This window comes from Sphaerodactylus townsendi, linkage group LG01, assembly GCF_021028975.2.
Source record: "Sphaerodactylus townsendi isolate TG3544 linkage group LG01, MPM_Stown_v2.3, whole genome shotgun sequence".
NCBI classification, from domain to species: domain Eukaryota; kingdom Metazoa; phylum Chordata; class Lepidosauria; order Squamata; family Sphaerodactylidae; genus Sphaerodactylus; species Sphaerodactylus townsendi.
Genome location: NC_059425.1, coordinates 102,684,442 through 102,707,046, shown reverse-complemented (window position 1 = coordinate 102,707,046; position 22,605 = coordinate 102,684,442). Strand labels below are relative to the sequence as shown.

The following is a 22,605-nucleotide window of genomic DNA, read 5'->3' as shown; positions in this document are numbered from 1 at the left end:
CCAGAGCAAGCACAATGTCTCACCCCACCCCTGGGCTGGTCACATGGGCATGTCACATGGGGACATTGCCAGGCCACACTCTCCCTTGCAACTGCGCCCTGCCCCTGAACTCCACAGTTGAATGCTGAACTGGCCAGTGTTTATCTGGGCTTGCCCGGCCTCAAATTCCATGTGGAATTCAGAAGCAGACTGGCCTGCTCAATGCTTTTTTATTCAGAATATAAAGAATTAGGAACTAATATATTTGAAATTAATCTTTATTTACAAACATAAAGCACATACCAAACTCTGAGTATTACAGATTCCAGTGGTCTCTGAAAATTTTTTTAATTCTGAAAGATTGTAATATAGGGTCCTGCTTTTCTGTTGCAGAAATTTGCAAATTATACATTTATGTGTGTGATGATGACGATAAAAAATCATCCATTGCGTTGCATATGGTATTCATTCTCAGAAATACACTTTCCTAGCAAAAGTGCACTCAGCAAAATATACAAATGTTGCATTGTAACATGTTTTCTATGCTTCTCAAGAAAATGAACAACATTTTTAATTGCCTACAAAACCTCTGATGATAGTTTCAAATTCCTTCCTATGTGTGTTATACTTGTAATTTGACAGAAGAAATAGTACTAATGTAGGATTTTGAGATGTATAAAAATTACAAACATATAATAAATGCTAATCCACAATATAACCATTGCTGCAATTCTGATATTCTTGGATAACAGTTTGTCATGATGGTACTTCAGAGATATGAAAACGGGACATGGTCAGCTGTGCTTGCATAGCAGGGTATGTCCTTCTTGACTGAAACAAAAGGTTTCCAAACACTACAGTTATCACCAGAACTGCTATTAGAGCTCCTCCAAGGACCAACATTTCTATTGGCAGAAATCTTCCTTCACCTAAAAGAAAGCACAATCATTACCAAAGAAGCAAATTTCACCAATTTAAAAAATCAGTATCAAATTTGAAATATATCTGCATTAAAAAATCAGTATCAGTATCAAATTTGGAATATATCTGCATCAGTTGTAAACAGAGCATCAGCATTAGATGACACTGATTCTACAAATATTATGTGAACAAAGTTACTTGTGTGTTCCTGCATGGCAGGTTATTGAATTGAATATGGGCTCTTCTAACTCTAATATTATTCTATCCTTTCTTAGCCCTGATAATTCATTGCATTGACTAAAAAATCATGGAGACTGAACATGGGAACTTGTGCTGGTAAAACATATACTTCTTCAGTGAACTATGAACCTAGCCCTTAAGCAAGTAATACTGGGAATAAGGGTGAATCCACCTCACATTCTATTATGCTGGGAATAAGGGTGGATCCACCTCACATTCTGATGCCTAACATTTTCAATCAATGATCAGAAAGTGGTGTTTCACAGTGCATAACTGTATTGCATAGAATCAATTTTTGCATAGATGCAAATCCTACTGAAGCTACAAGGAGTTTGCCACATAACATCTGGTGGATGCCATTCTTCTCCTATAAATATTAATATTGGATCAAGTAGACAAAAATATGCCTAATAGTTCAGCAAAGCCATACTACTAGAAACAAAGAAACATTTTAAATTAAAGTTTTTGGTTAGAATAAATATCGTATAGATTGTTCTAAGGTCTCAAAGTATGTCTTGAGACATGAACATAACCATTGTGGCTAAAAGCAAAATTGTGTGTGATGTTTCTTATATCTAAAGCTGAATCTCTTGACATAATGATTGTGTTGTGTGTACTGTAAAGGAGAACCGCTACTGTATAAATGAATTAAGAATTATATTTTATAATATGCATTTGTTAACCACTTACTTATATCAGACTCTTCATTATCTATCAGTTTTCGGTTTATAGGACCATAGGACACCATGTGATTAGAAAAAGCTATGGCTTCCCTTTTATTTCTGACCAGACTATCATTGTTGGTGCAATTCTACAAAAAATGCAAACGTGCCAATGTTACTCTTGAAAAAAAAAAACTACAGCAGAAATTCTAGGAAAGCAGTAAAATATCTCTTGGGTGGATTCCACATGGGCCAAAAACATGCGTGTGAAAACGGTGTAAACCCTTTAATACCATTTTAAACCATTTTACACCATTTTCACATCACTATTTTTGACCCATGTGGAATCCACCTTGGTTAAGTAAAAGAACAGTTCTGTGCTAGTAAAGTTTTTCAGTCCCAGCGGCAAGCAGCCACATATGCATATGTACACATATTAATGCTCAGTCATGTACTCTTGCTGCACACCGTATTGGAACATCAGAATGGGACATCCATCATTGTATTGTAATCTGTCCACCCACCAAAAAGGGGCAGTAACTGGAAGAAGGGAGGGAGAGTGTAGGCCTAATGTTACTCCACTGGATGGAAGGAATTAAATGTAGTAGAAGAGTGTTTCCTTCTTTTATCGCAGAGATCTCCAATTTTTTTTGAACCAGACACATTTGTAATTCTGACCACCTGGTAGGTGCCAAGAAAAGTGTCAGTGCATTCCATGGCACCTACAGGCACCAGACTGGGGACCCCTGCTTTATGCAATATAGTAACATGAGATTCATATTGTCCACTATTTTATGTATCTCCACAGAGTGAACACAAATAGTGAATCTTATGCTAAACGACCAAGAACTGAAGGATATCTTGCTCTAGTTTGTTCCATTGTGTGGTTCTGCAGTGTGTGAGAAGAATCAGTAAATACTGTTGCCCCCTCTCCTCAGGTAAAAGTGCTCTTAAGCTTTCAGAACTGTGTGGTTGGATCAGGGGCATACCTACAGGAAATGGTGCCCAGGGCAAGAACTGAAATTGCACCTCCTCTGAACTTGCCATCCAGCCCCCCCTCCCGCACCCGGCACTGAAATTGCTCCTGCCCCAAACTTGCCACACCCAGTGCTGAAATTGCCCCTGCCCCAAACTTGCCACCTGGCCCCCCCACACCCGGTGTCGACTCACCTCGAGCTGGTGAACTGGCTGCAGGGGCCAGCATGAGAGGGAGGGGAGAGAGCCAGCCAGCTCCACCAGAGCCCCAGGAAGCTGGCAAAGAGCCACCAGAGAGCTGTAGGGGCAACACAGACCACTGCAGCGTAGGGTCGACAATGGACCCAGCCGGGAGGCTGGCAGAATGCCGCAGGTGTGGGAGGCGATTTTGCGCCCCCCCCCCATGTGATTAAATTGGTTGCACCCGGGGACATGTGAACCCACATGTCCCTCTGGCAGGTACACCACTGGGTTGGATACAAGCTACTGTTTGGGAAGCACCATGCAAAGTAAAGTTTTCAGCCTATGCTGTGATTTTGAATTCAAAGAAATGCTGCTTGTTATATGAGCCAAATACTTGGAGACTCACAACCATTATTAATTACATTGGGTTGTTCCATATGACATCTGGATTTTGATTTTGTAACACTGTCCTCCTAAAATGTCACAATGATTTCTGATTTCATCTGCCCTTGCTCAGTATTTTAATATGGTGACCTCTTAGAAATAATGCTCAGGAAACAAATCCATATATGGAGCCATGCCACTGCTTTGCAGTTTCGGCGGGGTAGAGGCATCTATTTTCTAAAACAGTTCTGAACAATTCTGTTGTTTATCCTATAGTCATACACCTAAAAATTCACAATTCAAGTGCAAAGACTGTTTAAAGGAACAGCGTTTAGAAGCATGATTTACAACATTTGTTAGATAGCCTTGTTTCAATTGCCTTGGTAATTTGTTATTTGATTGCCAGTAAAGGTCACCCAGTTAAACTGCCACCAGAATTGAGTACTGATGTTAAATTATGTGCTTTAGAGCGTCTGATTCAGTATGCGCTTGTAGTCTATCCTCTAACACATAGTTCCTGCTATTCTTCTATATCCATCCTCAACCAATTCTTCACATAATTTCAAAAACTTTCAAATCAGAAAGAAAGTCAGAACAGTGTCTGCCTGCCAGACTGTACCTCTTCTTTGGCAAGCAGAAACTCCTCCTTCTTTGGCAAACATACTTTTTCCCTATTCCAGCTAGGCATCCTTGTGCCAAGAACCCTGCCAATCTTCCTTGATCTTTTATAACCTCTGGTAGAACTCACTGGTCAGGGGAAAGGCAGATGGATCACATGACGTGGGAGAAATGTTCCAACTTATGGATTAATTAATTTTTTAATCTTCTTCTACCAGAAATGCCCTGTTTTGATTTTCCTACTCTCTCGTGCAAATCAATCTTATTATTCTCATTTGTAACACATTTCTTTGTTCTGCCACTAATGTTTTCTGCACAGTATACAGATTTTTCAGTGTTATTTCTGCATTAATACATTAGCATCATACATATTCTGTGCTTACACTCAATGCACATGAAGTATAAGAAAGATTTCTCACTGTTTAAGGAACTTTAAAATCCCTTTATTAAAGCCTTTGGCTTCACGAGTTGACCATTCACAGGCATCAAGGTGACCAAATTCATAGTAATAACAATAATGATAAATTGATGTACAGAAGAGCACAAATTAATTTGCTCCCCCAAATAGCCTCAGAATTCTTGTTTATTAAATTTGATATTTTATATTCATTGGATATTCAAACACCTAAAGAAACAGACAAAAAAAACTTACTGGTTTGCAAACAGATACTGTATTGTGGCAAATCTGAACTGTACAGTGTAGGAAAACATGATTGAAAGAGACTCCAACAAACTTGAACATCTGGATCCTAAACATTGCTTCTTCAGCTTCTCCATTCATTACTACTGACAAGGTTTCATCTTTTACAATTTGTGGGCAGCTGTGCAGTAAAACAAAACACGTAGTTACATGAACATCTCTGCAAGCAGATGAGGACAAGAAAGGTGTCCCACTTACCAGGATTTTAATTTAGTTCATCATTGTACTTATTAGGGCTGACAGCCATCTCTGGTCATTGGAGGCAGCCATGTCACTGCCATGGGGGGGAGTAGTCTAGGGATGTACAACACATCAACATAAAATCTGACAGTTTGGGGGGTGAGGCTTATTGGAAAGGGGAAAGACTTATAGGAGTGTGTATTTGGGCCAAATACACGCCCCTATAAGTCTCACCCCCTTCCAATAAGCCCCACCCCCAAACTGTCAGATTTGATGTTGATGTGTTGTATGTCCCTAGACTACTGGGGAAACCAAAAGTGGCATAGGGTAGTTCTAGGAATTGCCAGAAACAATATGGTAAAATCATAGAGCTTCTGGTAATTCCTAGAGCTCTTCTATGTCACTTCTGGATTTTTCTGAGAAGTAATATACAAGCACACAGGAAGTTGCTGCTCCTCCATGTCTCCCAATGGCACAGCCTTGCAACCCAACTTTTTGTACAAAATAAAGTGGTTGAATAACTGTGCACTGAGACTGTGGAGTAAGCCTCTTTTTAATTGCACCAGTCCTTTGAGTATGATAAAGGATTCACTGCTCCCTCCCCACTCCCAAGGAGTTTACCATTGTGTGACAGCACTGGCTAGGAAAGAAAAGCAAAAAACAGAAAAGTCATATGTACTAAAGCACTGAGGGTTGTCAATGAAATAACAAAAGGTGGCGTCACTGGAGGCTACTTCACATATTATTTGTACATATAAAATATTTTATATATACACATGATTAACAGGTCAGGCCCACTATAGTGGGAGACTTCTGGATGCTTACTATTCCCTGCCAGTATTTCCAAGGATAGCAAGAGAAAAATGGGAGCAATGAGGAATCATGCCAGTGTGTAATATTTTCAGTGGAAGTGATGTCATTACATCAGAGGCAACATTCCAGGATTCATCCGAAACGCTATCGTTTTTTTTACCAGAAGTGACATCTTCATATTGATGCAACATGGTGCACCTGACCCCATCCCTCAATTCTTCCCAGGTGAAATTCTGGGCTATTACTATCATTCTTTACAATTTACAATAATGTAGGAATTTGGGATTCCAACAATGCAATCCTATGTAGAGATACCCATGTCTCTTAAAGTCAATTGGCTATCAACTGTCATTAGGATGTAAAGTCTGATATCAGTTTGAATAATATTCAAGGTGTGAATGACAAAAACTCAGAGTTGTGCAGGGTCACCAGTGATACACACACGTTGCTCTTAAAGCACAATAAATTTATATTAGCTGGAGATAATTCTCTCCCCACCTTATAATTTTTTTAAAGGAAAGGAATATTTGTATTGCAAAATACAGTTATACAGAAGCTGACAATTCTAATTAATTTTATATAGAAACTTGTATATCATTGTAAACAAAAACCAGCTAATTTATTTTCAAAATAGTTCATCTAATTTACATTGGGAGACACCAACCTCTCTTTAATAAAGAAATACTGAATAGCCTGAACAGGATTTTTTGTTGGGGTAGACCAGCAGTTTTCAAGTCTAATTATTAAATTACCTGGAACCTGTCAGACACAAAAAGAGAAAAAGCATAATAAGAATGAATGTATGTATGTATGTATGTATGTATGTATGTATGTATGTATGCATGCATGCATGCATGCATTCATGTACGTGCCTGACACAACTCAGATAAATTGAAAATGACAACACTGATAACCACCAATCTCAAGACTCAAAATTACTGCACAAATAACTATAGTATTTAAATGTCCATTAAATTCCCTGGAGGCCTGTTAGCATTGTCTGTCATTTCTAGTTCAGTCCTAAGATACTCTACCCTTGCAAAAGAGTTGCTTTGTCACAAAGCCTCAAAATATAATAAAGCACAAACAGACAGAAATTATTGTGTCTGGGTGTACTATTTATCCTGTTGAATTTTAGTAAGACAGTGCTATTACCATTTTAAAAAATCCTTTAAAAACATTGAATTCTCCACTGCAGGTAAGATTTGAATTATTAACATATTCAGAATACTCTGGTAAAAGAAGCACACCAATTTTTACAGTGGTTCTTCCATATTGTGAACTGTGCATAGAGAGCATTTTTCTCTGAGGCTGGAACTGGATACTATGGAGAATTGGGGTCTGCCACCAAAAATAGCAGCCCTGCATCTGTCCCCCATAATTAAGAGTTTAAAGGTGAGAGTGCTGGACTAAGATCTGAGAGACCTCGGTTTGAATACCCACTCTGCCATGAAGGCTTGCTGGGTAAACCTGGACCACTATATATTTTCACACTAACTTACCTCATAGGATTGTTGTGGAGATAAAATGGAGGAGAGGAGAATGATGTAAAATGCTTTGAATTCCCATTGCCGAGAAAGGTAGGGTATAACTGACATAAAAATGCTAAACAAGCAAATAATAATACAAAACATGTGACAATGTCATTATGCACAATGTTTTCCAACTTTCACTCCATTTCATTGGTTGCCACTTCCAAGGTCAGGGAAAACCAAAAGCAAGATGGTGTTATGTTGTACATTTTATAATACTACAGGTCACCTGGCAGAGAGGGAGGAGGAGACATGGAACTGATGTCTTCAGCAGCAGGCATGAATATTGGTTTCCACAGAGTTTTTAGAGAACAGTGCTAGAGCACCCCTTGTGATACTGGAAGTGACATCATCATACTGCTTATGCAGATCACCATCCTCAGCCCCACCCTCATGAAACTCATGCCGGTGACCGGTGGGGACCTGACAACTTTATTTCACTATCTACTCTACACTAACCAACTATTCTAAATCTGGATCAAATTCTAATTTAGAATCATTTATTTGCATATATTGATTTATATCCTGCTTTCCTCCCCATTTCAGACTCAAAGTGAGTTTTAGCATATCATTTTCCCCTCCTCTGTTTTCTCACAATAGCCCTGTGAGGTCAGGCTGAGGGTTTGTGATGGCCCAAGATCACTCAACAAGCTTCCATAATAAAAGTGGTGTTTCAAGCCTGAGTTGCTGAGGGTTTAGTCCACTGCTCTATCCACTAGACTACACTGACTTTTCTTTACAGAGTCCAAGTTTTGACAGGAAGAAACCAAAATGGCTGCATTTGTTTATTGCAAGTAATTGAAGTTTGTTTCAAACAAGGATTTTCTCATTTCTCTGCATGAGGAAGATGGGGCAGGGAGGAGGAGGAGGAAACGGAGGAAGGATATTTACACACATGGTCAGCAACAAGCTGAGTTTGTGCACGGCCTGGGTTAATGTTAGGCCGTTTCCGCAAGGCCCTTAAATGGCGCCCTGGGGCCGGGATAAACGCCGTCCCCAGGGAGCCATTCGCACAGGCAGCGCTCCCCCTCCCCCAGGGCGGCCTCAGGCCGCCCTGAAAAACAACCCTTTAAAGGGTTGTTTTTCCCCAGGCAGCATGTTCCCGGCGGCGCGGTGCGAACAGCACCGCCGGGAACACGCTGTTTCCCCTCCCCGTCCCACTCACCTTGTCCCCGTCGTCAGCTTGCTGGCCGTCGAAGCCTCGCCCACGCTGTCCTCCGACCCCTGGAGGTCGGAGGGCAGCGTGGGCAGGGCTTCGACGGCCAGCAAGCCGACGACGGGGACAAGGTGAGTGGGACGGGGAAGAGGCGGCTCCATGCGGAGCCGCCTGCCGCCTGCCGGCCTCTCCAGAGGCCGTCCGCATGCTTGCATGCGAACGGCCTCCGCCTCCACGCCGGCAGAATTCTTGCCGGCGTGGAGGCGCCTCAGCGGCCGTGCGGAAACGGCAGTTGTTACAAGCGATATCGAAATGCAGCCTGGGCATTCTGTGTCAGGGGCAGGGGCCTTTATTGATTGATCTGAAGTGTATTGATTGGAAAACAGGAAAATAACGGGAGAAGGTTAAAGGAGATACTGGAAAACTATCTGATACTGAAAATGGAATTGGAACTGCATTCTCCAGTCTTGTTTTACAGTCTAACAGTGGCTCTGCAGACAAGTGATCTTGCTCATTCCACAAAGCTCATATGAAACTATTTCTGACATGAAATTATCCGTTTTTAAAATGAACCTGTTTAGTTTCTGCTTTCTCTGTACCATCTTAGTTCCCAAATTTATCAGGGAAACAGTGACTCCAGGTACCATTTTAACTTTGACAAATACGTTGTCCTCTAGAGTCAAAAAGGGAATTGTAGTCCACATATCTTCAAAATGTGGGTCTTTGTACAATATCATGGACACAGAAAAGTTTCCATCTTCAGTGTTTAGTGTAATGGTCCTGTTGAACAAATATGCATAGATTCACAGCTTCAATTAATGGGGAAAAATGAAAGCATACAATTTTTCTCGTGATTTCAAACAAAACAAACAATCAAACATTAACAAAAGTGTGTGTTAGACTTCAACGGTAAAACATAAACTGGTGCATAAACTGGTACAGTCAGTTCAATTAATGCTTAAGCTGTGGCATACTTAAGAGCACAAAAATAATTCTGTTGGATCATACAGTCTAGCATCCTGTTTTTCATTAGAGATTGTGGCAGGAGACCTCCTGCTGGCACCCCTTGTTAGTCGCCTCCATTCCTCTGAGTGGTGGCAGGAGCCAGAAGAATTAAAAAATGAAAGCTAGCATTATGTACAGCAAGACACCACTTCTGGAAAAAAGCTGAATGCAATGTAAGAACATTCTAAGAATTGTCAGAAACTCTATGGTTTTACCACAGTTTCCAGCAATTCCTAGACTGACAGGGTGTCACTTCAGGCTTTCTCTAGAAGTGATGTCACAGTACATACGATGCCAAAACTTCCCTCATGACCCTGCTCCTCAAGCTCCTGCCAGTTGCAAGGCACAACCCAGCAGTGCTGTTTTACACAGTGGCTAACCAGTTACCATGGAGAGCAAACAAACAGGGCACAGCAACCAAAGTCTTTCCTTGATGTTGCCCTCTTACATTGATATTCAGGGATTGCTGCATTTGTAGGTGGAGGTTTCTTTCAGTTACCATGGTTAGTAACCATTGATGAATATATCTAATCCCCCTTTAAAGCCAATATTCCGGCAGTGCCATTTTAAGAGCACTTTCCTAGGAGTAAGCCTCATTGAATAAAATGGAACTTACTTTCAAGTACAGATGTTAAGGACTGCCCCCTAAAGCCATTAAATAAATATTCAGTGTCAGCTATATATTACAATACTGGCATTGCAGAAATAGGATACACTTGTATTGTAGTCCAATAGTTAATTGAAAATGATTCAGAACCATTTACAAGTAATTCTATTGTCTAATGTAGTAATTTATGCAGATTCCCCTTTCCTTCTCTGACTCCCTCAACTTGTTCCTCAGGGTTCCAATCTACCAGGGCCTCATCTACAAGGAGCATCATTTTGTGGAGACTTGTAGGCTGAAGTGGAAGGAAGGAAGCAGGAAAGTGCTGTTCCACTGCTGGAAATTTTTGTCTAGCTCCAACTCCTGGTGACCTGACAATATGGCATTTTAAGTGAGACTTCAGGTTTTTTTCTAACGTCATCTGCATCTGAAACAGCTTCATCACAAGCAACAATCTGTGAGTGAAACTTTTCAGCTGGAAAGGTTTCACACTGAATTTTTGTCTCTGAGGGAGAACACAGAATCAGGGGAAACAGTGAGGCAAGACCTGCTTTCTTTAAATGTTTCCCCTTTAACTAAGTCTGTAGCTTGTGTGGCTCTTCCAGTGCAATGATGTTTCCAGCTTTGTTCAGCTGCTGCTTTACAATGATGTTATTCCAAGCATGTGATCAGCACTGAGGGATGTTGTTTGAAATAGCTTACCTGATATCAACACTAATCTTATTTTCTCCATTAGGCTGCTGTACCATGTAACTAATAGGATATCGGCAGGCAAATGTAATGTTGATAAAAGTTCTTGTGATTATATCGGAGAAGTTGTTCTGTATTGTGTTGATGAAAATGATGTGAGTGCTATCTGATTCCTGCAAAATCAAAATCCCCAGTGAGTTCCAAGTTCTGGGGAGACAGCTAAATAACATGTTTTGCTAAAGTTCCTAGCAAAGCCAGACAGCTTTTGTGGAGCACATGGGCCTATTGAGTCAAGCCCTGGACCCAGCACGATTCCTAATCTACTCTTCCTTCCATTTTTGTTGCCAGTGACTGCTGAAGAATTTGGATTTACCCATATCACATATGTGATGTGATACACACATGCTGGGTAAGAGCAGTTCTGACTGGAGGCAGAAGTTCTGCAGGCCTTCATAGTGAGCTGCCAAATCTGGTTCAGGCAATTTCTGATATGATGCCTGGAGACATTGGAGTTTAGGGAAGGAAGGTGATACCATAGGCCCTGCCCTTTGAACCTGCCATTTTCCTCAGGAAAAATGGTCTGTAGATCAATTGTAATTCTGGGAAACTCTTCCTTGAGGCTGGTAATCTTACTCAGCAGGCTGATTCTGGTGTTTGTCTGGTGTTTGACTGAAAAACTTATCAGGTAGTCAACTCCCACTGATCCCCTGCTTCAGCCTCTAGCCTTCCTTATTGAAGCAGCAGGAGCAAAACTGGGAAAGGGCAGAACTGAATGGAACTCTAGCATCTTTAATTCCCGGGGGTTTTACCGTAAAGTTTTGGGGAACTGCTAGAGCGTTGCACAACACCACAATATCACTTTCCCCAATCTCTATCCCTCAAACATTCCCAGCCGTGAACGGCTCCTGGCTATTAACCCCACTCACAAAGGAAATTTAGATGACATGTTCCCAGAAGCAATCTCCTACATAACTCTGAGATATGCACCGACTGAAACAAAACCTGTCAGCAGTGGCCAATAATGGTATGAATATACTGTGTGGTACCCTATGTCACTTTTGCTTCTAAATCATAGAACTGTGGAGTTGGAAGAGGTCACACAGGCCATCTAATCCAACCCGCACTCAATGAACAAACAGCCTAAAGCATCCAGCCTATGAAGACTGACAGAGAAGGGGAGCTCACCACCTCCCCAGATAGACAAGTCCGCTGCTGAACTAGTCATGCTATAGTTTTTCCCCTAATGTCCAGCTAGTACCTTTCCATCCCTAATTCATACCCATTTGTAGAATTATGTAGTGCAGAGCTTTAAGATGTTTACATATACAATAGAATCTACAAATATGAGCTTTTTGAATTTCATAGACATTCTGAATGTTTCAATGATGTCTATGATTCACATTAAGAATTAGAGACAATCATAAAGTTCTTTAAAACCAGTCCCTTCTTACACTAAATAAACAGCATCCAAGAGGAAAAATATGGTATTAAGATAAATCGGCTGTGTATTACCATTCTTGTTCCACAATCTGTGAAATTGGTTTTAATGCTGAACACATATAGGTTTCCTACTTCAGTGCCATGGCATTCTGGGTCATTAAGGTGCAAATCAGAGATCTAGAAAGAGAAGTAATCACTTTTTATTTTAAAATTACATGTTTGTATGTGTTAAGTGCTGTCATAGGTGGCATCATCATATCATATTTATAACTGCTATACTGAATAAATACAACTTGGCTCTAAAACCTGATATGTCACTTAGAGATGTTGCATAATTATATGCTAGTGAAGCCTCCTTTTCCTGGCAGGGGTTATGGAATGAGGATCCTCCACACACACCCAGTATTTCACATTTCACTCTATTATTTTGAAGGAGGGAATTCTCTTATTTCTACAGCATTAAATAAGTATGTCCCTTGTCCAGTTTACATAACCAGTTTACAATTCACACAACTAGTTATCAAGTGATAATTTTATGTGCCATTTTGCTTCAGGTTTACAGATACAAGCACATTTTGTGATAATGGAAATTGCTATTTGTAAAAATCCAGTCGGGTGATTTGGCTTAGTTGCAGCAAACTACTACACAGAAAAATCCCCGGCATCAACATCCTACCAACATCCTACCAAAAGCCACGTCCTCTAAATTTCAACTTAAAGAATTGATGCTTGAAGCTTTGAAGGGGGAACTAGCACTTCCCTAATTATTTATTTTGGCCTATAAATGATGTGGCTTTATCTGAAATATATCAGGTCACGTTTTATAATCATGTGGTTGGCAGTAGCCGAGCAGTTACAGCATAATGAAGCCGTAGGTCTACAGATCAGAGCCAGAAAACTGGCATTCTGTAAATGTTTCTCTAAAAGTAGAAGAAAAGTAGAAATACAAAAACTGGAAGGAACTTCAAAGGTCATCTAGTCCAGCCCCCTGCATAACTCAGGAAAATCACTGCTACTTTCATCCTTCAGTGAGCCCTGCTTTGTGCTCAGAGGAAGGCAAAAAACTTCCCAGGACCAATCTGGCCTGGAGGAAAATTCCTTCCTGACCCCAAACAAGAGTATGCTTGCTAATCTCATCGATATTTAAACTGTGAGGAAATTAAACAATTGAACTTTTGTGTTAAACTGTACCCACAGAAAGCTAATGGCAAGGAAGAGTTTGATCATAAATAATGTTCTGTTATGTATACTGAGTTTGCTGATTGAAGTTTCTGACTATGACAGGAAAGTGTGCAGTATCCAAAATAAAAACCAAAAAAAGTTCAGATTCTAATGTTTTATTAAAAATCATTAAGTCACAGTACTTACTAATATTGGAGGGTTCTTTGATAAAAAGAAAGTACTTGGGATTTCCACTTCAATTAAGTCCTTGGTGCAGATGATGGTTTCATTGATTTCTAAGTATTAAAATTGCTACACGTTAAAGGGAGAGTTACTAAATGTTTAATTTTGCATCCATTGTACACAGGGGCGTACCTAGGCGAACTTGAGCCCTGGGCAAAACCTGAGTTTGATGCCCCCCCCATGGGTGGCCACCCTCCCCCACCATGACCAAACAATGATTTTTTTCCACCAGGTCGTTTCAAAGTCACCATCACATTATAGAACATCCCCCAACTCACAAATCTGAACATAGCAATGGGCCATGCCACACAGCCGAAATAATATTTGGAAAACATTTTCAAAATGTTTTCAAAATGTTTTATTACTGCTATGAAAACATTTTATGGTGTTGTATCCAGTCCCCCCAATTGGGGGAAACAGCATCACTTTCAATGTTATTTAAACTGGGGGGGCCCAGATTCTCCCTTTAAGGTGGATTTAAATCTGGGCTCCCTAGTTTAAACAAGTGATTCTGGAATCCACCCCCAAACAGCATCATTTTAAATGGTGTTTAAACTGGGGACCTCAGATTCTCCCTTTAAATCCATGCCGAAGGGGGTAGATTTGATAACAACAACAACAACAACAACAACAACAACAACAACCTTTATTAGGCACTGAGAGAATAAAAGAAAGAAAGAAAACAAGCATTGGTGGGAAGGGAGTGAATTTAAAAAGAGAATCTGGGGAAATTTAGGGGGTGCCTGTTGTCAGGGGTGCAATTATTAAGATAGCAGCACCAAAATTTCAGAGTATCTTCGTGAAACCCTACTGATGATACCACTCAGATTTGGTGAAGTCTGGTTCAGGGGGTCCAAAGTTATGATCCCTCAAAGGTGTAGCCCCCATCTCCTATTAGCTCCCATTGGAAACAATGGGGGATGGGGGCACTCCCTTTGGGAGTCCATAACTTTGGACTCCCTAAACCAAACCTCACCAAACCTGGGTGATATCATCAGGAGAGTCTCCCAAAAAATCCCTGAAATTTTGGTGTTGCTAGCCTAAAATCTGCACCCCCTGCAGGCCAAAAACGGAAAAACACTGAAAATACAAAATCCCTCACAAACCTGCAATTTTGTCGCCCACCACAAGGTGGCGCCCAGGGCAGCTGCCCACTTTGCCCAATGGGAGGTACGCCTCTGATTGTACATTAATGTGCACCCTGATGAATTTCCAACAAAAGTGAATCAGTGTTACTGATATAATACATTCTAAAATACTAGTTGATTAAACTTCTGAAAATCCCATGGCTTAATGTCTAACCTGCAAAAGCATATTGGGGTAATCTCCATGCCCCAATACTGGCTACATGCTGTGAAGGCGTTATTTACCCCACATGTGAGTTTTTCAGTGTCTGGGTTCTTTCCTAATGTGACAGAAAGCCCAAATCAAATACATTGCCTGTGATCCAGAGTCCACATGTCCGTGAGGTTCCATGCCTATGTGCTCAATAGGCAGTTTCTTAAGTAACTGTAAGATAACCAGACTATACTGAGCTGGGACCATTATCAGTCAAGGCCCATTGACACAGTAAATCATTTATATTCTAGGAAAGAGATTTCTTAATTAAAACCTGATCTTATGATAAAGTTGAGGCAGTTGACCCAAAAACCAAAACACCTTGTACTTTAATATCATTCTCATTAATCCACATTGGGAAAAAATGGAACATTTCTTCTCAGTTAGTTCACTTCCAATTTTGGGATTTGAAATTTTTGTACATGCCCTGTTCTTGTACTGCATACTAAAGATTAAGGGGAAGGTACACCCACAATGATGATAAGAGAAAATTTGTACCCACCAGGCTGAAGACTAAAAAATCACAAGAAATTTTATAGCATCATAGCAGTGTTGAAAAATTATTTCAAAGCAATTTTGTACAATACAGGTAATAGGAACACAGTAATTATTTTTTCTTTTTAAACACAATAACAGCAACAGCTAGCCAGAATCTAGATAATTACACCAATTCCAAAACATGTCTTATCATTCTCTGTAGATTATATGTTAGAGCATTGAGGGAAAAAAATCCCTGTTCTTTGCTTGTAAGTATTTTCATGTTTTGGAATTGGTGTTCCCTGTATATAGTGATGTTTTGTGTAACATGTTTTTTTTTGTTTTACAGAACAGCCTTGAAGGTTTCACGAGGCTAGTAATTACCTAGATTCTGGCTAGCTGTTGCTGTTATTGTGTTAAAAAAGAAAAAAAATAATTACTGTGTTCCTATGTACCTGTATTGTACAAAATTGCTTTGAAATAATTTTTCAACATTGCTATGATGCTATAAAATTCCTTGTGATTTTTTAGTCTTCAGCCTGGTGGGTACAAATTTTCTCTTATCATCACTGTTCTTGTACTGAGCTTGAAGGGACTTCTGTTGACTTAAGCTTCTTGTACATGGTCTATTGCAATTGAAAAACAATGCCATCCTAAACAGGTATCTTCAGATTCTACTGAAGTTCCTTAAGCTTACTTTAAAGAAAGTGCCCTTAGGATGGCACTGGGGATCACTTATCTAATGGGTGTGGCTAGTGGGCCCATGCGATCTAGAACTATACCAATATTGTAAATAGTGAATGGCCTGGATTTCAGTTCAAGGTTGGCAAGCAGTTTGTCAGGGAAATCTTTACTATAAATGCATTTTAAGTATTCAGGACAGGATGAACTACATCCTAGGGTTCCTTTAAAGTAAGTAAACTTGCAGCTGTATTCTCTGAATGCCTATAACCTTTAAGAAATCCTGGAGGGCCAGAGAGATCCCATGAGACTGGAGATGGGAAACGTCACAGTCTTTAAAAAGGGAAGCAATCCAGGAACCTAGTGGCAGATCAGTTTGAGTCTGATTATGATACCAGATAAAATACTAGAACAGATTACAAAGAGGTCAATCTGTAAATTTCTTAAAACAACATTATTGGGAGCCACCATAGATTTCTCAAGATTCCTGCAATCCTGTCAGAGTAGCCTGATCTCTTTTTCTCCTTTGGGATAGTTTAGTAGATAAGTAAAAAGTTGTGGACATAATATAGCTTGATTTCAGCAAGGCTTATGTGAAAACTATAACATTTGCAAGGTTGACTGGAGATATTTTTAGTGCCTGATGCAGAAAATCCCAATCTAGTCCTTGCCTGGATCCTTATCATCTTGCTTATTTTTGCCTGTTCTTTTCAACCTACCTGAGTGAACTATTGCCCAGCCACATTGTTCTTGATTTTTTCAACTGTTTTCTTCTCTTTTCCATTGTAATCTGACATACCAGTGGCCACTTAGTTATTAGCCTTTTGACATTTGTTGTTGCTTTGATAACTGTAGCTTTACCCTGCCCAGTCAAACTAGTTTGTATCATTATATTAGGTTTAATACCAATCATATCCTGGTCAATTTGAGCAACCAAAAGGCACTAAGTTGCTTTGAAACTGAGCAGAGATGTTTTAGCTGGTTGATTCATGTTCTTATTTGAAGCGTTACACAATTCCATTGAAGATTCTTACATGTTACTTGTCTCCTGAAATGTCATAGGGGTTATATTGAGTTGATAAAATACTGTAATTTGCATTCAGGAAGGGATCATTAGCCTTTGGGTAGCTAAAACGGAGGATGAGCTGGAGTCATGCTTTTCATGACTCATGAATTGAAGGTCTCATCTTGGGTCTAATACAAACTGTCACATTTCTATCAGCTAGAAGCTGAGCTTTAGCAATGAGATCATAAAGTAAGTTGATTTATGAAACAGGAAAAATCAAACAAAAATATTTCCTTAGTGTATGGAATATTGAAAGTAATTTTGAACAATTATCTGTGTCACATGTTTCACATGATTTATACTTCTCATAGGCATCATAAGGAAAGTGGGCTCAAGCCCCAGGAGTAACTTCCCTGTGTCACATGAGGGGCACATTCAATCACAAGCCCTCCTCCTCACCCCAGGAGCAAGAAGCTGCAGCATTGCACTCCCTGCTGACTCCTCCTCCTATGTTGTGTCTCCCCTGCTGCTTCTGTATGCTTTAAAATTAAGCATATCTTACTATCAGCCAAGTGAGTGGTGCTGTGGCCAGGAAGAGACTGTGGGTTGGGACAGGCTGGGGGGGGGGGAGGGTCTCCTTTTCTGACCTTGATCCTCACCCCCACCCCCAGTCTCCCTCTGGGCATTGCTTGCCAGGAAGTAAAGTAAGCATAATTTTAAAGTATCACAGGGTTTTTTTCAGTGGCAGTGGGGTGGTGATGGGGAGGAGAAAAGTGGTCCATGTTCTCCCCTGCTGCCTTCCCTCCCTCCCTTCTTAACACAACTAGGTTTGCTTGGTGCCCTCCCTCCCTCCCCCCCCAGCTCCATTGCAGTGGAGTCCAGATGGGGGAAGGTGCAATTTCAATGTTTGCCCCAGGTGCCATTTCAGTGTTTGCAATTTCAGTGTTTGCCCCAGGAAAAGAAGCACCTTCTTTATAACTGCAGATCCTTCCATTCATTCTTCTTTCATTCCATGACTGTTTTTTTCTGCATAGCAGACATAAAACGTCCTGCAGATGTTTTTAAAAGATCATTTTGGGGTTTTTTTTCTGCACAGTGCAGACAAAAGAAGTGCTGCCAGTCAAAATGGTTCTTTTCTCCTACATTCCACCCATTGGAGCTCTTGTCAGTTTAATACGTGTGCTTCCTATTTTGTATGATGCTGCAGAGATTCTCCATGCTCCTGCCATTTGGTGAAGGTTTCCCACGGAGGTTCCTCTGCTTGCAGCTCATCCAATGGCCATCACACTGGAAAAAGTAGAATAATACAGTTTGTTTAGCCTGGCAATTCTGCACACATGTTGTTTTTTCCTTTTTTTGTTTTTGTTTTGAGAGAGCTGTCTCAGAAGCTATGACGACTCGAATATGCATATACTGCAGATTCTCATATTATGTCATCGTAGCTTTGCAGACAGCTCCCTCAGAAAACAACAACAACATGTGCACAGGATCACCAAGCCAAAAAAAATGTATTCATCTACTTTTTACAGTATCAGATGAGCTGCAAGCAGAGGAAACCTCCAGAAAATCATCAACAAATGGCAGGGGCAGGAGTCTCCTGAAGAGGGCAGAAAATGATGGGCGCAACTACAGCGAGAATGAAAATAAGAGCTGGGGAGGACAGGAGAAATTAAGCATCCCCTTACTTTTGTTCACACAGGCAAGCAGGAGACATCTTCAATCCGTCCTTCAGGAAAAAAGATAGCTAGGCTCATTCCGCACATGCAGAATAATGCACTTTCAAACTGCTTTCAGTGCTCTTTGAAGCTGTGCGGAATAGCAAAATCCACTTGCAAACAGTTGTGAAAGTGGTTTGAAAACGCATTATTTTGCATATGCGGAAGGGGCCTTTGTTAGCGATTTTTTAAAAACCCATGTGGAAAGAAAAAATGGCATGAACATGTTTTGGGGGAGAGAGCTGTGTCAACGTCTTCCTCAAAACACTTTTTATAATGTCTTCAAGATGGTATATTTCTGCTGCGTGGAAAAAAACACTGTATTTTTTACCCTTCCTCCAAAGCAGTGTGCATGGGTGGGACGATTCTATTTTCCTCTAATAGCAATCCTGCGAAGTAGTTAGACTAAAGGCAAGCTTTCCAGCAGAATGGCAGTTTGAACCTGGGTCTCCACAACCTCTGCACTATACAGGGCAATTGTAACTCTATATAAAGGTTAGTGATATGGGCACCCTGCCCTTTAATCACCTGGTCACCTCATTGCCTTTGCATAATTTAAGATATGTCCACACTTGCACTAACACCCCCAGCCAACCTGGACTCAATGTTTCCAAGTGGGAAAAAGTAGCCGCAAAGTAGAAGCAATATTGTAGCAGGAAGTAAAGGGTTTTTCGGGACACAAAAAGAGTTTTATATTCTACTGGATATAGATGCAATTGCTGTAAGTTCTCAGGTTTGATGTGTTGCATTTGTATTATAAATCATTCAGCACTCTGCAATTAATACATTAACTTTAACCATTTTTTTTCAGTAAGTCCTTTGGACTTCATTCTACATTTTGTAACTTAAACATCTATTGAATAGTTATAGTTCTTCATTTTTTATATTTATTTATTTTATTTATTGTTTAGTTTTCTATACCGCCCTATCCCCAAGGGGCTCTGGGCGGTGTACAACATAAAATCTACCACAATAAAACCAAACAAAGGGAGCAAAATTAACTACTTAAAGTAAACTACAATTTGCACAGGCTCCATCAGTTTTAAAATATAATAACTAAATACCTTTAAAACCAGTGGTTAACACAATTAGAAGGCGTCCAATGAGACCCATATTTAAAGTCCTCCCCAAGAGGGGGAAACAGCGGATCCCCTTAATATAAAATAAAATCGCCAAGCAATGCGGTAAAGCAATGCGGTAGTGTAAATACGTACATTATTCCTGGATTGATACCCAAAATAAGATTGAAACTCTCATTCCAGATACTTTAATTGGGGTTTTCTCAGAAATTCATTTCCAGCAGACATAGCAGAGGTGTGCAATAGATCAATATATAATACTTCCCTAAGTTCCCTCCAATATATTCCCTTGCCACTTAAAGTGGCAAAGACAATTGTTCAGGATAAAGAAAAAAGGATAAAGCTGATAGGGGCTGGAATTAGAGAGGGAAAAATGTTAAAGATTTAAAACAAAAATGTAGCCTCAGCAACTCAGTTCATCATAAATATGTAATAGATTTGATTTGTAAGTTACTTTCAGAGTCCGTGATAGGGTGTAAAGATACCAAATAAGTTCACAAATAAAACCTATTTGTCATATTTTTCTTCTGGTTTATTTGTGCTCTTCAAGATATCCGCTCAAAATCTGAACTGATTTTCAATTGGGAATGCTTTAATTAAAAACAGAAGCCACCACAATAATTTAGGTATATAAATCTCATATTATAATTGATAGTGAATTCCTTTGAGGGGATGTTAACTACCTAGATAAAAGCAATATTGTGGAAATAAACAGGCACTAATTTCAATAGCCAGGACTTTTACGCATGGTATTTTAACAAATCATTGTTTATTCTTTCTAGAACACCTTTCTAGAACAGCAACTAAGCTTGTGTGTGTAGTTCAAACCAAACATGTACCATAATGACTGCAAAACAATGTCATCATATTACCAGACCCATACAGATTGACCTAATTAAGCTTCCACAATTTTTTTCAAAAGGTCCCACTGAACACCAGAAAGCCAGTTTCAGATTTACAATTCAAACAAAGGTTAATGCATGGGTTTTTTTGGGGGGGACCTTAGTTCTAAAGTACATGAGGAACCCAACTGTTCCCAGTATTTGATACTTATAGCACGCCAGTACAAAATTCATTTTAAATATCACTGTTACCTTTTAATGTATCTTTAAAACCCTTACACATATATTTATCACAACCTGTAGAAATTTAAATGAACTATATTCCAAAGTTAACATTTTGATGTACTTGTCTATTTTTGCAGCAAAACAAAAGCAAATTTGGAACCAGACCAGTAATATTTTATAAAACATGGAAATACTTTCAGAGTAAATTTTTGCTGGGAGAACTCACCCTCCCCAGTCTTGGTCCCATTTGAAGAAATCAGCAGAGAAATTGCCAAGAGAGCAGAAAAGAGCATTCTGTAAGTTGCCATCAGACCTGGAGTTCTCTCAGACAGGAAACTCCCTGTGTACTGACTGTTTTTGACCTTCCAGAGGTTTGTGTCCTAGCTTGGACTGGAAAAGTTTGGATGAATGATTAGTATACAAGGTTCCCTCACAGCTTTTATTATGCAGTGTTTCTGAATCTTTTCACTGCAGTGAATGCTGCCTATTGCAAGAAAGAATGGTGTTCTGGGTCTAACAATAGGATTCCACAAAGCTAACCAGTGGAGACCATGATTACTCACACTAAACTCACTACTTATTTTAGAACCAGTTCCCCAAGAAGAAAACTCCTTTCTCCCCTCCCCTGACATTTTTGTCTTTTACTATAGCAGCCACTTAGCATGTTCTTTATGAGGGAGAGAAGCACTTCCCTTACCTCGTGCTATCTCTTTGGATTGGTCCCTTGGTGCTTTATATTCATCCATTCTGCTCTGCAGAGAGGCAGTAAATGATTTACAGTGCCTTCTTTTTTGTTCTTTTGAAAGAAAGAAAAAAAGAAAGAAAGAAAGAAACTCACCATAAAATATACTATTTTAAAATATTGCCATTATCGCTAAAGAAATATATTTTTTTTCAAAAAGTAAGAATATTAGGAAAGGAGATTCTTAAAATTGTATCATTTACTTTGAATGACATACATTCCAGCCTTTATTATTTCCAGGCAATGGCTCCACTCATTTATATGGAATGAATTTCACTGAAAAAGACACTGACTAGAGTAATCCATTAAAAACCTCCTAAACGTTTAATGGGCCCAATACAATGCAGGCATGTCCAGAGCTACTAAGCTGTTTTCCCACTGATCTAATAGTGGAATTGTACTTTAATTTCTTTTAAAGTCTTGTGTTAATACATTTGGGAGGTCAGGATTTCACCTTGAGTGAGATTGGAAGATATGACAGCAAGATCAATAAACTAAGATAGTCAAAACACTGGCCAGTGTCCAAAGACCAGTGAAAATATTGCTTTGAGCTCAAGGACAGTTTAGATTTGTTTTCCTGAAGAGGAGTCATTCCATGCCTCACAAGCCACTTCTGAAACTGCTGTCAAAAGAAATTTATTAAGTGTTAGGTATTACCTTGCTTTTCAACTTTAATGTTCTCTAAGTGATTAATAACATTTCAAAAATACTGTATTAACCATTAACCCTCCCCTGTTCCTGTAAATTAGCTCCGGGGGATGCCTATGAATGGCAACTGCTCAGATGCCAGATGCTGTAGTGCAGTGCTCTTCACCCAAGGGTTGCAGTGTTGGTATTATTGTTAATTTTGGCCCTTTCCGCACGGAGGCGGAAGGGCTTGGGTCGGTGTTTCTGACGCCGACCCGACAACGCTGGGACCGTCCGCATGGACGATCCCAGGAAGAACCGGGAAGACGGCGCCGCTGGGCGCCGTCGCCCGGTCAACTCACCTGCTCTCCGGCCCTCCGGTGCGTT

General features: G+C 40.0%; 1 protein-coding gene across 2 annotated transcripts; it reads right to left on the bottom strand.

The window, feature by feature from the left end:
* Positions 1 to 243: 243 nt before the first annotated feature.
* On the bottom strand, positions 244 to 21,642 carry LOC125438885 (pancreatic secretory granule membrane major glycoprotein GP2-like). Of its 2 annotated transcripts, XM_048507537.1 has the most exons (10): positions 21,547 to 21,642; positions 21,076 to 21,239; positions 13,451 to 13,539; positions 12,155 to 12,259; positions 10,655 to 10,815; positions 8,988 to 9,123; positions 6,320 to 6,414; positions 4,615 to 4,783; positions 1,831 to 1,951; positions 244 to 908 (listed from the first exon to the last, which is right to left on the bottom strand). In XM_048507537.1, exons 2-10 carry the CDS (start codon positions 21,155 to 21,157, stop codon positions 736 to 738), a joined length of 1,131 nt encoding a protein of 376 aa, XP_048363494.1. In that variant the 5' UTR covers positions 21,158 to 21,239; positions 21,547 to 21,642; the 3' UTR covers positions 244 to 735. The 2 variants fall into 2 exon arrangements, with proteins under 2 accessions (XP_048363494.1, XP_048363502.1); XM_048507545.1 differs by lacking the exons at positions 1,831 to 1,951; positions 21,547 to 21,642 and having other exon boundaries at positions 751 to 908; positions 21,076 to 21,348.
* Between the last annotated feature and the right edge of the window lie 963 nt (positions 21,643 to 22,605).

Coding starts and splice junctions, on each gene's coding strand:
- LOC125438885 (XM_048507537.1), bottom strand. CDS start 21,157: ATGGCAACTTACAGAATGCTCTTTTCTGCTCTCTTGGCAATTTCTCTG. Junction 13,540..21,075: donor TGGGACCAAGACTGGGGAGG/GTGAGTTCTCCC, acceptor TTTAATACTTAG/AAATCAATGAAACCATCATC. Junction 6,415..8,987: donor TATTTGTCAAAGTTAAAATG/GTACCTGGAGTC, acceptor TGTGTCTGACAG/GTTCCAGGTAATTTAATAAT.